The sequence below is a fragment of the Tasmannia lanceolata genome, unplaced genomic scaffold, assembly GCF_043159265.1.
Source record: "Tasmannia lanceolata isolate RefF3 unplaced genomic scaffold, GAP_Taslan_0.1 ptg000013l, whole genome shotgun sequence".
Classification (NCBI taxonomy): domain Eukaryota; kingdom Viridiplantae; phylum Streptophyta; class Magnoliopsida; order Canellales; family Winteraceae; genus Tasmannia; species Tasmannia lanceolata.
In genome coordinates this window covers 46493959-46510158 of record NW_027518690.1, presented here as the reverse complement: position 1 = coordinate 46510158, position 16200 = coordinate 46493959, and the positions used below count along the sequence as shown (strand labels likewise).

The 16200-nt window shown below is 39.3% G+C and overlaps 1 protein-coding gene and 1 pseudogene across 1 annotated transcript; one reads left to right on the top strand and one right to left on the bottom strand.

Moving 5' to 3' along the window:
• The first annotated feature begins 3148 nt into the window (after positions 1-3148).
• LOC143891326 (protein S40-3 pseudogene) lies at positions 3149-3493 on the top strand (annotated as a pseudogene).
• A 7412-nt stretch (positions 3494-10905) lies between these two features.
• LOC143890314 (trifunctional UDP-glucose 4,6-dehydratase/UDP-4-keto-6-deoxy-D-glucose 3,5-epimerase/UDP-4-keto-L-rhamnose-reductase RHM1-like) lies at positions 10906-14502 on the bottom strand. Its single transcript, XM_077394949.1, has 3 exons — positions 14372-14502; positions 11640-13226; positions 10906-11540 (listed from the first exon to the last, which is right to left on the bottom strand). The coding sequence occupies exons 2-3, from the start codon at positions 13209-13211 to the stop codon at positions 11097-11099; spliced, it is 2016 nt and encodes a 671-aa protein (XP_077251064.1). The 5' UTR covers positions 13212-13226; positions 14372-14502; the 3' UTR covers positions 10906-11096.
• Positions 14503-16200: the final 1698 nt, after the last annotated feature.

The following is a 16200-nucleotide window of genomic DNA, read 5'->3' as shown; positions in this document are numbered from 1 at the left end:
GCTCACTTTTCAGAAAATTCTGTCGTATTCATTTGATTCATCTGATGTGGCTCTTCTCTCGTGCAAAAGTCAGCCGTGAAATGGCTTTGTGAGAAATTCCTTAGTCAATCCCTTTTTTTATTATTTTATTGTTAAGAGGAATTAAGTGAAGTCACTGACCAAAATCATGAGTTTTAATTATTTTAGGGCGCTGATATCCCCCTCCCCCCTTCACGGCTGGCTAACGTTAAACGTTAGGGTTTAACGTATTTTTATGTTACTTTCCCACCATTTGACCGGTCTCTCTCTCCACACACACACACAACAGGAACAGTTGGTGGGCCCAACAGAAACCGTTGGTGGAATGGTGGGCCCATCTTTGAACAACGTAGGCCCCGCCCATACCATACCATAGGATAATCCAAACCGTCCATTTGATGGGCCATAAACGTAAATAGGTTGCGTCCCAAAATATCATTTCCATAGGCTGATCCTAGCCCTCCGATCTAAATAGAAACTCATCTTATGCAACTTCTATAGATTGTAGGGTTGTGATCATTCTATGGAAATGATTTTTGGGGCACAACCTTTTTACATTGTGGCCCATCAAATGAATGGTTTGGATCATTCTATGGAGTTGGTCGTAAAGTAACATTAAGGCCCGTCCACAACATAGGACGATCCAAGCCGTCCATGGTTTGGATAATCCTATGGAGTCGGTCGTACAGTAACATTAAGGCCCAATCATAGGCCCCACCGATATTGTTTCAAATTGAAGCGTACCGTCCACAACATAGGATGATCCAAGCCGCCCATGGTTTGGATCATCCTATGGTGTGGTTCGTACAGTAACATTAAGGCCCAATTTAGGCCCCACCCATATTTTTGAAAATGAAGTGTACCGCCCAGACCATAGGATGATCCGAGCCGTCCATTTGATGGGCCATAACGTAAATGGGTTGTGCCCCCAAAAGGGTTGGCCCATCAAATGAATGGTTTGGATCATCATGTGGTCATACAGTAACATTAAGGCGCGTCTCCAACATAGGATGATCCAAGCCGTCCATGGTTTGGATAATCCTATGGAGTTGGTCGTACACTAACATTAAGGCCCAATCGTAGGCCCCACCGATATTTTTCAAATTGAAGCATACCGTCCACAACATAGGATGATCCAAGCCGTCCATGTTTTGAATCATCCTATGGTGTGTATGATGATCACAACCCTACAATCTATAGAGGTTGCATAAGATGTAGTTTCTTTTAGATCGGAGGGCTAGGATCAGCCTATGGAAATAATATTTTGGGAGGCAACCTATTTACGTTTATGGCCCATCAAACGGACGGTTTGGATTATCCTATGGTGTGGTATGGGAGGGGCCTACGTTGTTCAAAGATGGGCCCACCATTCCACCAAAGGTTTATGTTGGGCCCACCAACTGTTCCTGTTGTGTGTGTGTGGAGAGAGAGAGAGAGGTGGGAAAACGTTAGCCAGCCGTCGGGCGGGGGGGGGGGATATCAGCGCCCTTATTTTAATTGGATCCCAAAGTATAAATATTTATATCCATAGCTGTGCTCCTTCCTTCAATATCGGATAAGCTTACGCAGTTAGAGTTAGTGTTATTTAATCATTTATACTCCAACACTCCCCTCATATGAGTCATATGGGCCCCTCTTTTTGTTTTTTCTTACAGATTTTTAATATAAGCTGTTACAGTTGTGTTATTCAATTGCTTATACTTCAATAGCTCTGATCAATGAATCACTTGTGCCTGTGTTTGTTTTGGCTTTTTAGAATCCACTTTGAGTCCAGAACTGATTATTAGACTCGAAAATACGTTTCAGCCAACCCTGTTCGATTTTTCACTTAATGGCACCTTCAGTTTATGATTATATTCCTCTGAGTTAACAAAAATGTTATCATTTTCCATTTAAAAAGCGGAAAATGAAAAGTTTCCAAGAAATTTTTGTTGTCTCAGAAATGTTTTTTCTTGCAATCCAAAAGGTTGGTAAGAGATCACATTTCTGTTGCCTCCTCTTTGATTGGATGAACCCAGACATTTGATTTCTTCCATGTATCTAGTTGATCATGATGACCCATCAACACAGTCTTAATTGAACATAGGGGTTTAGCCTCTAGCTCAATTGGCAGGAAGAGGCTTTGTTCCTCAACCAAAGATGAGAAAGAAGTCCATTACATTAACCCTTATAAGTGGCCCCCATTTCTGCCTCATTTATATGATTGGATCCTTTGATTCGAACTTAGTTCATAACGATGCGTAATTGGTGTTGAGAATACCTTGATCAGATGATTATAGGTCATTGATCGATCGAGCCTAGTTTAGGGTTCCACCAAGAGAATCTAAATACTTGAATTTTTGTAGTCTGTGATCTTACGCATGAGATGTTTGTTCGGGATGGGATTAGGATCATGTGGGCCCTTTCATGATGCTCTATAATATCAACGGCTTTGATCTCACATATATGCTCCCAGACGCCCTCTCGTGGCACCCAAAAAATTTGCCTAAATTATGTATGGTGATTAGGGCCATTGATACAGTAGGCGACTACGTAACTGTACAAAGAAAAGGGGAATGATATCCACAACCGTGTTTTGATATTTTCACTAACACATCTTGTCTTTTAGCATTTAAAGAGTTGTCAAAAGGTCATTACATTTCCCACAATGCTCTCAGGAGGCCATTAAAGAAAAAAAGACAAAACAGGGTTTGTACAAATATCAAAAGATAGTTGTGCTGATAACATTTCCCCAAAAAAAATATCCTGTCAAACTAACATTGAAGTAGCAAATAACTTGCTTTAACTAACTCATTGGACAAATTAAAATGGGTGTCGTCCTTAAGCTCAATGGTGCACCTCTAAATGCCCTTTAATGTTGTCTCTTTTATTACTTTCCTTTAAAAAACATGTTAGGTAACCTGAGATTGAACTTGGTAGTCAAAAACGACAAAACGGGGGCGCTCCTAATAAATAGGGGGGGGGGGCTCTTTTAATGTTTCTATCTCGGCTTATAGTTAGAAGAGAGTGCACCACACATTTCCCGCGTCTATAAATCAACACCCATTTGTCCATTGCCTAAGAAATCAAAATCAGTGAAAAAAAAAAAAAAAAACCAAACATCTTCATTTCCCATTCTTTGTTTTGAGCTATGGAGGAATTCCAAGAATCTGATATGTTTTGGGCTGATCATGGCCGAGAAGAACGCAATCTTCCAAAATCATCTTCCTCTTCCTACAATAAGAATTCGCGGGGACGGAAAGAATCCGTTCCGATCAGAATTCCTGCCGTGAGTTCGTGGAATCTTGATTTTGTTTGCAGGGAATCAGACCAAGAAGAAGGAAAGATGATTCCACCACACGCTCTCGTGGCTCGAAGAATCGCTGGAGAGATGGAGTTCTCAGTTTGCACCGGGAATGGAAGGACACTTAAAGGAAGGGATCTGAGCCAAGTTCGGAATTCTGTTCTTCGAAAGACAGGGTTCTTGGAAAGTTGACACACAAAAAGACATGATAGTACCTTTAAATTCCATCTTTTTTGTTTCTCTTTTCTTTTCTTTTTTGTTCTAATATTTGTAAAAGAAGAAGAATGACAAAATTAACGAAAAAGTACAGTAATAATACATAGTAAGTCTTATATCTATATGGGTTTTTCATGTCTCCTTTCTTAGACTTTGATTTGCAGTGTTGAGACTGATAACGTTATACCCACTGACCCACCACAAAGAGGAAAATAAGAACGTAAAATATTGTCTGGAATTATATGCCAGGAACTGAAAATTTTGCTTATGCCCCTGATTTGGTGGAAGCATCGCTTTTCTTACTCACTGTTCCAATTTCCATCTATTGGTAAACTATAGAACCCAATGCCTGTTGTGAAGAACCCCTAAGCTCTCAACCCTCTTTTTTCTTTTTTTTTTAAATAACAAAAAATCCTCACAACCCTCTTACCCCTTACACAAAGTGGGTCAAAACAAGCTTACCCAACCCAGTTCGAACTCACTTAAATAGCGGGTTGGGTCACTCTCGGGTCAGACATATTTTTCAGTCCCAACCGGATTGAATTAAGACACCCAATTCAACACCCTCACAATCAAAGACCAAGGGGGAACCAACTAAAAGAATGGAAATAAACAAAAGGAGTATATGTTGGGACCCGGGTAGAACTCCTGATAAAAAGGGATAGTGCCAGGTCCTTAGAAACCCATCCACATCCTTTCACTTTAGCGATATGGAATCTTTGCCTTCACGTGGTACCCCCAACAAGCTCCGCTCCACGCGGAAGCAACGTTGGATCTACGGGATCTTTCCAAAAAGATTTTTCCGTCCTCAGAGGCACACTGACTAGGGTGTCAACGGATCCACTTCGGATCAGATCCACATATGTCTTAGTCACGATCCATTCAAATCCCTTATCGATCGGATCGGATTCGGAGTGTTCTTCGGATCCTACTTCTTGTGTCCCGGTCACGATCGATTTCAAATCGGACAGTCCATCGGAGTGTCCTAGTAGGTCTTACTTACAAAACAACAAAAATTCTCACCCTTCTTCATTTGAAATGAACTCCAAAACTTCCTCAATTCAGAAAAGAATTAGTCACTATATCTAATAATAACCCATAATTTTGATGAAGAATAGGATTTATTGTTGAAAATAACTCCAATGTTCGAGGGTGCGTGATGATAAAACTTTTGAGTAACTAATCCTTGTTGAAGGAGAGTGGCAAGTTTACAGGAAGAAAAATCGATTGAGGATAGGAAGAGAAAAAGATGCCTGGAAAAGGGGGGGGGGGGGGGGGGGGAAGTGGAAAGTTGTTAGCTAAGTAATATTTAGTTCATTTTTATGAAAATACCCCTCCTTTATTAATATAAGAAATATTTTGAACGTATTTTAGTAAAAGGATTTCGGATCATGACTATCCATAGGATTTTTTTGCCATGTCTTGATCACGATCCGAAATTTTTCGGATCTTACAAAAAGGATTCATAATATGTCCATGGACCCTTCTCATGTACCTAGATCCCGTTTATTAAGGTTCGGATTCGGACTGTCCATCGGACCGTCTGGGTCCATTGACACCCCTAACACTGAGGTTACCAAGATCTTCCATGAAGGTTTTTTTCTTCTTCTTCCGTCTTCGGAGGCACAACAGGGTTACCATGCCCCGGCTCTGATACCACTTGTTGAGACCCAGACAGATCTCACGCTTTAAAGCTAGTTGTTACGGGGAGGGCATCCAAGTCCTTTTAAGCCTATCCACATCCTTTCACTTTTCCGATGTGGGATCTTTGCTTTCGCGTGGAACCCCAACAGTATAAATTGTTCAAGTATATTTAATGATTAAATAACATTAACTCTAATCGCTTCAACATTTGGAGTAATTCGTTATTTCACATAAATATAAGAAATTTCCATTAACAAGTGGTATTTTGGTCCCGTTAGGGAGCATCAATGTGGGTTCAAGGAATGGAGGTGATTTCGTCTTGAGCACATAATTGATATGAAACAAAACAAGGGAAACCGGTAAAAATTAACCAAAGGGGAAAGTCTTATATATGGTCTTTTCATGGCCAATTTCTAAATATTCAATATGCTTGAACAAAGCTTTCTTCAAGTTTGATTTGCAGTGTTGAGATTGGTCGTGTTATACCCACCACAAAGAAGGAAAAAACCTAAATATTGTCCACAATTAAATGCTGGGAATTGAAATTGTGCTTACGCCCAGTAGAAATATATCTCCTCTCCCTGTGTAGACGTGTTTTCAATATCTCCAAGAAGTGGGCCCCACGGAGTGGTTTGGGCACGGTTAGTGCTGCTGGAAAACAAAACCGGAGAGGGTAGATGACCCAGAAAAATTTCTACACAGTGGGGTCGGGGCGTGACATTATTGAAAGATCCCACATCAGAAAGGGAGAAAAAGTTATCGGGCTATATATGTGAATTTCTCCTTTCCCTGTGTGGTAGACTATAAAACCAATGCAAGAAAACTCTTTAAAATAATTAAAATAATTAAGAGAAGTCTTCCCTCAAAAACAAATTGCAAGGGTGTACCGAACAAAGGAAGGGGTATGAATTGTTGAGGTGTAAATGATTAAATAATACCAACTCTACCCGCTTAAGCTTTTGGTATAATTGGTTGTTTCACATAAATATAAGAAATTTCCATTAACAAGTGGTATTTTGTTCCTGTTAGAAAAGCATTTACGTGGGTTCGAGGAATGGACTTGATTTCGTCCTCTGCACTTTATCAATATGAAAGAAGACAATCCAAACCCGTTAAAATTAACCAAAGGGGAAAGTCGTATTCCTTGTCATCCTTACTAATTCTTAAGGATTGTTGTACAAATATCAAAATAAGGTTGTGCTCATAACATTTCCCAAAAATAATCATGTCCAGTAATCAAAGATTACAGAAGAGATTAAAGAGATCGGAGAAACTAAAAACAAAGACATGGTTCTCGAATAAAATATTTGGGAATTGTTAGTGTCCATCGCAAAAGGCATTTCCCAGGTGGTCTCTGGTATGCTAGACAAGCACATAGGTTAACTTTTTTGCAGCTTTTGTTTTCATTCACGAGGTGGTTGGTCTGATATGTAACAAACCAACCAACTGCGAAATGCCTTTTGCATGGACCCTAGGGAATCCCAAAATAATTCAAAAAAACAACTAGATCTCTACGTATGTGGAAATTGAAACGAAACCGATAGCCCATATGAGGAAAGAAAGAGAAACCCCACCGGAAGGAGTGCAAAGTCAATGAAGAAAACCATGGAACACGTAAGTGTCACGTTGGCCTTGTCGTTTTGTGCTTTTCAACTTGTTGTGAGCTGATGGTAAGCATACGTAGGGTGTATAATTTCATTCGGGTTGGGTTACAGTTAAGGCCTTGGTTAACCTGACTCGACCCAAACCCGACCCCACTTCCTAATTTGAACAAAACCCATAACTCATCCTGACTTTTGGGCAACCAAACGTCCTTTTTCGAATTTAAGCAAGAACATCAAGCAAACATATAGATAAAGAGGCATTTGAACTTTGAAGTTGTAAAGCAATTCCACCTTGTAAATTAGATTACAGCGTCTCTAGGTGGGGAAATCGACAAAGACGTCCACTTTAGTAGAGCACATCCATTTCAGACATGACTAATCAAAGCTTTCACAACTTTTATAGGTAACCAATAACATGCATATTCCTAAAAATGTTACAGTTTTGGCCACGAAATCAAGAGTTTAGAGAAATAGTTATAGATAAATCTTCATCTTTTTCAAGGAAAGGACAAGTGTCTAATGAGCCAATAGGGGTCCCCGCCAAACCCGAGCTTACCTATCAAAAAAAAAGTAGTGGACAAGTGACTGTTCTGGTTTGCCATATCCGATGTTAGAGGTTAGTCAAGGTTGTTACACATATTTCCACCCCCTTTTGTTTGTCTTTTAGGTTCCATTTCTTTCGATGTAAAATGTGAGCAAAGCAAATTTTATGCCCATCATTCCACTAAAATTTGGTGTAAAATTTGTTTTACTCTCATTTTACGTCGAAAGAAACAGAGTCTTACTCTTAAAGTAATTTTACATCTAAGAAAAGAGAACAAAAATAAGGCGTAGACAAAGTTATTTTAGGAATTTACCAAAAAAGATGATGGAAATGCAGAAAATGGGTGAAAATATCTTTCAGTATCTATGTATAGATATGCGGATGAATTGAGAAGATGATATTTTCACTCCCCCTGCATTACGCGCACGCTCCCCTTATACCGTGATTTGACGTCAAAAAACATTAAAGTTGCCCACTATTCACGTCAAATCACGTTATAAGGGGAGCGTGCGCGTAATGCAGGAGGAGTGAAAATATCATCGCCCTATCGATTAACCCAATGATTAAGGCTCCAATATTATGTATTTTATTATCAGTATTTAGAAATGATAATATAAAATCATTTACTTTATTAGGATTCTTAACATTGTCTACAGATACGTAACAAATACGTATGAAGTGCATATGCGGTTGTACTCTTCCTAAGGCTATTGTCTCCGTGGTTGATGCAATAGTTTTTATCTAATCTTATGACAATGTAGCAATGAGAGACCTTTGGCGAATAGGTCTCCTACCTACCTCTTAATATTAGAAACACAAGAGACGCCAAGCAGCTCAAATGAAATATTGTCTGGGACAAAGTGATGGTCAATCTCAATATGTTTAACTAGTATGTGGGACAAAATTTAGAATTTACAATATCCAGGTATCAATCTCAATATGTTCATGCCCATCTCCAGACAAGAACAGGAATGCACTAGTGTATATGTTGGGGTCATTATAGAGATGTTGAGCATCCATTATGTCGAGTTTCTTAAGAACCTAAAATGCAAATACAAAATCGTTCTTCTCTATAAAATGGATTGTACCCTGTTCACCATATGAGAAGCTTACATGAAGGACAGCTAAATGACAAAACTTAAGAAACTAATAAATAGGCCACATAAACAAATTCAGCACTTGGTGTGTGAACTCCTAGGAATCGATCACTTGTAGATTCTACTAACTCTATTGCAAGTTCCTAAGGTTCCAGAAATTTAAGGATGGGAATTGAAAAACACTAAAGAAGTCTGTTACCCAAAACAGGTTGACTTAGTATAAATGTGAAGGCATCGACTACGGGAAATGAATGCATTTTTGTGCCCCAAATCACATAAAGCCAGCGAAGCACACTGTGGTGGGTTTTTTCCAGGTATCTAGAGGGGTTTATAATAACTCCACATAAAGACAACATTTTTGTCTTAGACTCTCAAAAGTGTATGACAAATGCATAGGTCTATCATCGGTTAGACGAAAATGAACTTTAATAGTGTCTTATCCTTAGAAGCACGAAGCGGGTGCAGGGGTGGGGACGGAGGTGGGAGCAGGGAAGCGTGGGGTCTAGAAGAGTCTAAGTTTAGGATCGCCATGGAAGCGTGTATGTAATATTTTCTTTATATATCTTTCAAAATTCAAGTACATCAAAAAATAATAGTTTCTAACCATTTTCGTATGTATCATTTAAAATTTAAGTACATCTAAAAGGTAATTTCTAACCATCTTCACCATCTTCATTTGTGTGGCACTCGTTCATCGTGCCTTCTGAAGATACACAAGCCTTTGTGTTTGCTCCAATGAAGTACTTTGAGGAGTTTGATGTAAGGAAGTTGAGGATGCCATGATGGTGGGACTTATAGAGTAATAGAAGTACGATGGGAGTGTCATTAGAACGTTTCTCATCTCTCTGGGATCGCGCTCCCTAGAAGCTCCTTCCTAAGAAGTGCCGAATCGAGGTTCCGAGGTGGGAGCGGCACCCCGAGAGAAGGTTCCTGCTTCTAAGATCTTATCCATAAATAGCTTATTTTGCACATAATCCACATCAACTCTTCGAGGCAACAAATTGAAATTAGGAACACAAATGCAGATAGTTGCAAAACCATCAACTATAAATAGTGATAGCAAGAAGTTCAATTACAAGAACAATGTTAATGCGACTTTGAAAAAAATAAAGCTTTGTAAATAAGAATTCAAAATGATGCCTGCAATGAATCCATCGATCATCTCTTCCTTCACTGCAAAGTGCCTTCATCTGCAACTATGTTTTTGAGTGGTTTGGGATCAATCGTGTGGCTTTGAAGTCTGTTATGGATTTGATGACAAGTTGGTACTTTAGCAGAGTTGGCTCTATGGGAGTGATTATATGCGATCTCAGCCCTTTTGCGGTTATGTGGGAGATTTGGATGGAGAGAAGCTTGCTAACTTTTGAGTACAAACACTCTTTCCTCACTTTCGACGGTGTGGAAAATCATATTTACGGTGGCTAGCGGAGCAATGCAGCACAAACTTTCTATGGTTTTTCTGTGAATAACAGTATTAGGAATTGGAAGATGAAGATGAAAAGCAGCATTCCTAAGTTGAAGGTAGCAGCTAGATGGAAACCTACCCCTTCTAATGTCTTAAAACTCAATGTTGATGGTTGTCCTCTTGGAAACCCCAGCAAAGCTAGGGTTAGAGGAGTTGTTAGGAATTGAAATCGGGGGTGTCACTATTCATTCCTTTTCCAGTCTGATCAGCTTGATGAACTAGACTGAGGCTGAGGCCCACACACTCCACCTGAGCACCAGTATTTTCCTTAACTATGTGGAAGGATCCCTCGACGTGGAAGGTGACTTCTCTAAAGTCATCTCATGGGTCAATGGTAGTGATGACATCCTGTGGAGATTAGCCAAATACATTGATAATATTAGAGATATGTATCGGTATAAGAATTTTCGTTTGTTCATATTTCAAGGAGTGCCAATCATCTGGCCAAATCAAGCACTATTTTATTACATAACCTTAGCAAAAAGAATGTTTGATACAACTTGGAGATGGATTCCATATGAACCAATGGATCGTGATGAGTCGTCCCTACTAGCAATGACTTCCTTTTTCATTACTTCATCCTTTTTATATCCCTCTCCCTTGCTCTCAATGACTTGTCAAATGGCACTCAATCATATATGTAAGTTCGATCATTGACAAGGGTCAAAGAAAGGGTCGGCCATTGATAAAGAATCTTTCCCAAACCACAATGCTAGCAGATGTGGGCTTCACTTTTCTTTAAATCAATGAAGCCTGGCAGTTATCATGGACTCCAATCAAAAGAACAAAAATGGAGGATTATGGAGGCCTTTGCCTCTATGTTCACAATAAAAAATAGATGCGGGTGGCCTGTTGTGGTCCAACCAATGTTGGTCCAATCAAGCAGCATTCTTCTTTTTCTCGAGGATAGCCCGGAGATTCTTTGTATTCTAGGCAGCTCTTGCCCACTGATGTGCATCAATAATCCCTTTCTTTTTTAATTAATTTCCATCCATCTTCTTCAAAAAATAAGCAAGCCCAATGTAACAAAGAAATGGAAAAGAAGTACAATGGCCTACATAAATAATTATAGATCCAATACAGTAATAATAGAAATGATGATAATGATAACAACAATCAAACTGATAGCAACAGGGGGGAGATGAAAATCCCATCAGTTAATGCAAAATGGACAGTTAGTCTTGAGGCCTAGAATCATCAACAGCTCAATTTGTTATGGCACCCGTCACACCTTCTTGTTGGGTTCAAAAACATACTTGATCAATGAGTCCTTGATGGAGAGCAACTCACGAAACTCATTCTTCAATTTCGAAGCATCCATTTCATTGTTGCTTCGAGCGGCGACAATAACTTTGGCTTGTTCTTCCAACGTGAAGTTAGCCCACTTAAATTCAGGATCGATATACTCTTTATACATTTCCAGAATCTCATTATGGCTCACGACGCCAGGGTTTGTGAAGTTCCATATACCCCTGCAATTCCTTTTGGCCATCTCCACTGAAATGGGCAAGAGTTCATCCAAGACAGTCATGCTGTTCGGAATGTTAACCACTTTGTTATATCGGGAAATCTTTGTAATGAAATTGCGAGGATTGCTAAGGTCGGACGATATTGGCATTCTCACTCTAAGGGTGCAGACATTGTCATATTCCTTCAAAAGCTCTTCAACCTGGGTCATGGATGATGAAAAACACAAAATTCATCATTGAGCTGTTCAATTTTCAAATAAAGCAAAAAGAACTCAGCTAGTGAGAACTAGAAAATTTACCATGGCCTTAGTCTTTGAATAGAAAGAACCAGCGAAATTGGGTTTGTCTTCCTCCTTGAATCCAAAGCCTGAGCCCTCTGGGTGTTCATTATCATACTCAAATATACATCCAGTAGCGAAATTCATCATTAGCAGACCCTCCTCTCTGCAAATGTCAGCCAAATTCAGTGTACCGACAACATTGGTACGAATCGTCTCCGGTTTGTGAGACTCACACCAATCAACATTAGGTCTACCAGTCACACCGGCAGCATTAAAAACATGGGTTGGCTTCACTCTATGAATATCTGCTAGGAGCTGTGATCGCTCGTCCAATCGCCCTTTTCCATACTCAAAGAGTATCCCTTGTTTCTCACATATCTTGCCAAGTAGACCCCCAATCCATCCAGTCCTACCATAAATCAAGAACTTCAAAGATGGCTTTTGATCAGAGCTACTGCTCCTTGAAACTGGAACCACCATTCGATTATGACTAGAATTACTTGATACATCCACAGCCACTTCACTGGAATCTTCTGACCCGTCAAATTGTCTTTCAATCCCGGGCATCATCAGCATTCTTGGGTGAGGCAACAAAGCCCCAGAAACATCACCCCACCAATCGGGATGTGTAGTGTACCACTCCATGGTCTTCTTCAGCCCCTCTTCCCATGTCGTGTGTTCTGACCACCCCAAGTTCTTCAGCTTCTGATCATCCAAGAAATACCTCTGATCGTTAAATGGTCGATTCTCAACAAATTTAATAACCGAGTTAGGATCCAATGAGAAAAGTTTACATATATCCTTAGCCACGTCGATCACTCTCCTTTCCTTCTTGGTCCCAATATTATAAACATGCCCAACTTCTCCTCTGTGTAGAACAACTTCAAAAGCCTCAGCAACATCCTCACAGTAGAGATAACTCCTCACATTCGTTCCATCTCCATGAATTGGAAGGGGCTTCCCTCTCATGGCCAAAAGGATGAATTTTGGAATTAATTTTTCAGGAAACTGATTGGGCCCATAAACATTGTTACCTCTAGTAGTTATGACAGGTAATCCATATGATCTTCCATATGCCATCACAAGCATTTCTGCCCCGGCTTTAGTTGCAGAGTATGGATTTGTTGGGAGAAGCTGAGAGGCTTCGTGGTTCCCAACAACGGCATCCTCATCAGTCTCTCCATAGACCTCATCTGTGCTCACGTGAATGAACCTCCTGATCTGACCGGTGACTTTGCAAGCTTCAAGAAGGACATGGGTGCCATAGATATTATTCTTGGTGAACTCAAAACTGTTGCCAAAGGAGTTGTCAACATGGGTCTGGGCAGCAAAATGCATTATAGTGTCGATGGACTCGGTGATAAGGAGGAAATTGACAAGGTCAGCGCTGCCAATATCACCCTTGACGAACTTGAAGTTAGGAGATGATTTCGAAGGAAGGAGGTTTTTCAGGTTCGAGCAATAGTCAAGCTTGTCGAGTACGACGATCTTGTACTCGGGGTAATTTCGAATAAGCCGGTTGGCAACATGGGATGCTATGAAGCCGGCAGCCCCAGTGATGAGAATGTTCTTAGGTGTGTATGTCGACATTTTTTTTATCCAGATCTACAGATAATAAACTTTAAATTTCAAAAAGCAAAACCCAGATCTACAGATAATGGCAAAAATGATACATAATAATGAGAGAAAATCTCCAACAACAAACAAACAAGGAAAAAGGTTTCTTGAAGTGACAAAACCCTAGAAAATGGATACTTCAGGAACAAATCCAAGCAATAAGCAATAAAGAATACAGCTGATTCTGCAAAACTAAACTAGATTTTCCCAAGAAATGAATTTTTGAATTAAAATAAGAGGAATTAGATTTCTAAAAGCATTTCGACAAATAAATTCAGCAACCCTAGAAAATGGATACTTCAGGATCAAATCCAAGCAAAGTGCAATAAAGAATATAGCTGATTCCACAAAACTAAACTAGATTTCACCAAGAAATGAATTTTTGAATATAAAACAGAGGACTTAGCTTCCTAAAAGCATTCCAGCAAAGATTCAGTACAAAGTCCAAATCCACTAAAGAGTTCCTACCATAGTGAAATCGAGCAAATAGATTATTCTATGAAATTAAATTAGATTCAGCCAAAAAAAAAAAAAAAAAATTCAGAACCAACACCAAAGATATTAGACTCCTAAAACACAGTTAATCATAAAAGGAGATCCAGATGGTAGTTCATATCTGATCACGAACCGCAAGCAAAATCAATAAAAAAATGTATGATACAACAGAAAAATACAGCATTCATACAATCTCCTCTAATTTAGCATCTCGAATAAATGCAGCTAAAACACAACATGAAAGCAGAAAAAACCTAAGCCTGTCATTTCCATTTTTCTTTTATTTTCCCAGATCTGTTTTCAAAAAAAAAAAAAAAAAACAGAAATAAGTAGGAAAAATCAAAACAACAAAGGAATGACGATTAAAATAGCAACAAATTCCCAGTTTCTGCGAAGATCTGTATAGATTATAACGGTACTAGGTTAAAAAGCATAAAAAAACGAAATCTTGAAGTTACATTATTGGATCTAGTAAAAAAAGGGGGGGAAAGAGAGAAAAATGCCGCTCATTCAAGCCATTTTAGAACGAAAAAGGGAGAAAAAGGAAAGTAAGAGATTTTCGTTTTCTATAAGATGATTTGATGGCATGAACATTTGAAAAACCAAAACAGAGATCAGATAGAGAGAGATTAACTTACAGGTTTCAGATCGAGATCGCTTTAGAACGAAGAAGGAAATGAAAAAGGAAAGAAAGAAATTTCAGATTTCTATAACATGTTTAGATATTTTAATGGGGAGATGATTTTTTCACCCCTCCTGTAGGATTATGCGCCCCACTGTTGTGGCACTTTAACGCTTCTTGATGTCAAATCCAAGGTTTTAAATTTCGGTTTCGGCACTGATTTCGGACCCCACCAAAATCCGAAATTTCGGGCCGACATTTGGTAATAATAAAAACATATTATTTAATTAATTTCGAAATTTCGGTCTGAAATCCGACAGGGGGGCGCATAATCCTACAGGAGGGTGAAAAAATCATCTCCCAATTTAATGATGGAAATTGATCTCCTGTACTGACCAATTGAAAAAGGAAAGAGCAATGATATGAGCACAACTATGTTTTGATAATGGGTTTTGTTAACGAGTGCCCATTGGGAAAGGAATTTTACAATCATTTTTCACTTCGTTTGATAATTTTACAAATGTTTTGAGTCAAAATATGTGTAAGGAGCTATCAAGGGTTGTCACAGTTCACAAAAAAAACTCGAATAAACCAATTAAAAATGAAAAGAAAAGCTCCGTCTTTGCAATTATTAAAGTATGTTTGTACTGAATTAGAGCTTTCACACAATAAATGTTAGTTTGTACGTGGGTTTGCTTTAACCTCACTTCGGTTGTTTCTCTTCCTTACAACCCCGGGACCGGGAGGTGGTAGCTATTAGTAGAGGTGTAAATGGATATTCGAAAATTCGATTACCATCCACATTCTAATCCGTTTAAAGCGAATATTATCCGGATCTGTTTCAAGCGGATATTATCCAAATCCGTTTATGAGATATCCGGTTCTTAGCGGATGCGAATCTGGTAAATGGTATATCTGATCCGTTTAACATCCGAATCCGAGAAGTAAATCCGTTTTATTTATTATTAATAATATTATTAATATTTATTTTTAGTAATGACACACTATATTTTGTTTTTAAAGAAAAGTGAATTTTCTTTTTAGAAAAAAATAAAAGGTGTTTTGGGTAGTGTAGACACCCCATTTTGACCGTACCCTAATCCCTCCCTATTTGAGCAACCCCATCAAATCATTAAATTGGAAGCCCAAATCCTACCCTGGGCTAGTTTAGGGTCCCACCAAGATCCCTGTGAAATTTCGTGAAGATCCGTGCATGTTTGCCTAGCAAACGAGCTGAGACAGTGTCGTGGTGCAAGTTCAGAAGGGGGAGGGGTGAAATATGTCATTTCCCATGTACAAGAGGGCATTCTTGGAAATTTCTATTGCTTTCTCTACAAGCAATCTCTAAGAACCATTGGATTAAATAAGAGAGCTAGGATTGTGCAAAGACAAAGGAATCTTTACCCCTTTTTTCTGCTTAGACCCCCTGCTAGCCTAAAGGAGTTGTTGAAAATGCATTATATATGGCTGTCTAGAGCAAGAATAGGGGTAGGGTGTGAATTCATCATTTCCCTTTTGATCATCATTGTTTTCTCCCCAGGACACTCCCCTGTTGAGTGAAAAAAGTACTCATATTTATACTAAATAGGGGTTTGTCCTGAATCAAAGAGGGGGGGGGCACGAATTTATCATCCCCTTTCTCTTTAAAAACCCATCGACTAGGGTTTGAAGAGAAGAAAGGGATTTTTTTCTGCAGCCTCATTTTTCCAGAGACAGAGGAGAGGGAGCCGCCGGCCGCACCACCTCCGACCACCATCTCCGGCCTCATCATCCTCGCAGCCACCACCACTCTCACCATCCTCCTCCCCCTCCGCAAACCCATTTCCATCTACCCATCTTCTCCGG

Bases quoted from the DNA above. Each gene is read 5' to 3' on its own strand.
- LOC143890314 (XM_077394949.1), bottom strand. From the start codon at position 13,211: ATGTCGACATACACACCTAAGAACATTCTCATCACTGGGGCTGCCGGC. The intron at 11,541-11,639 runs GTAAATTTTCTA...TCCATGACCCAG, and splicing joins ATTCAAAGACTAAGGCCATG to GTTGAAGAGCTTTTGAAGGA.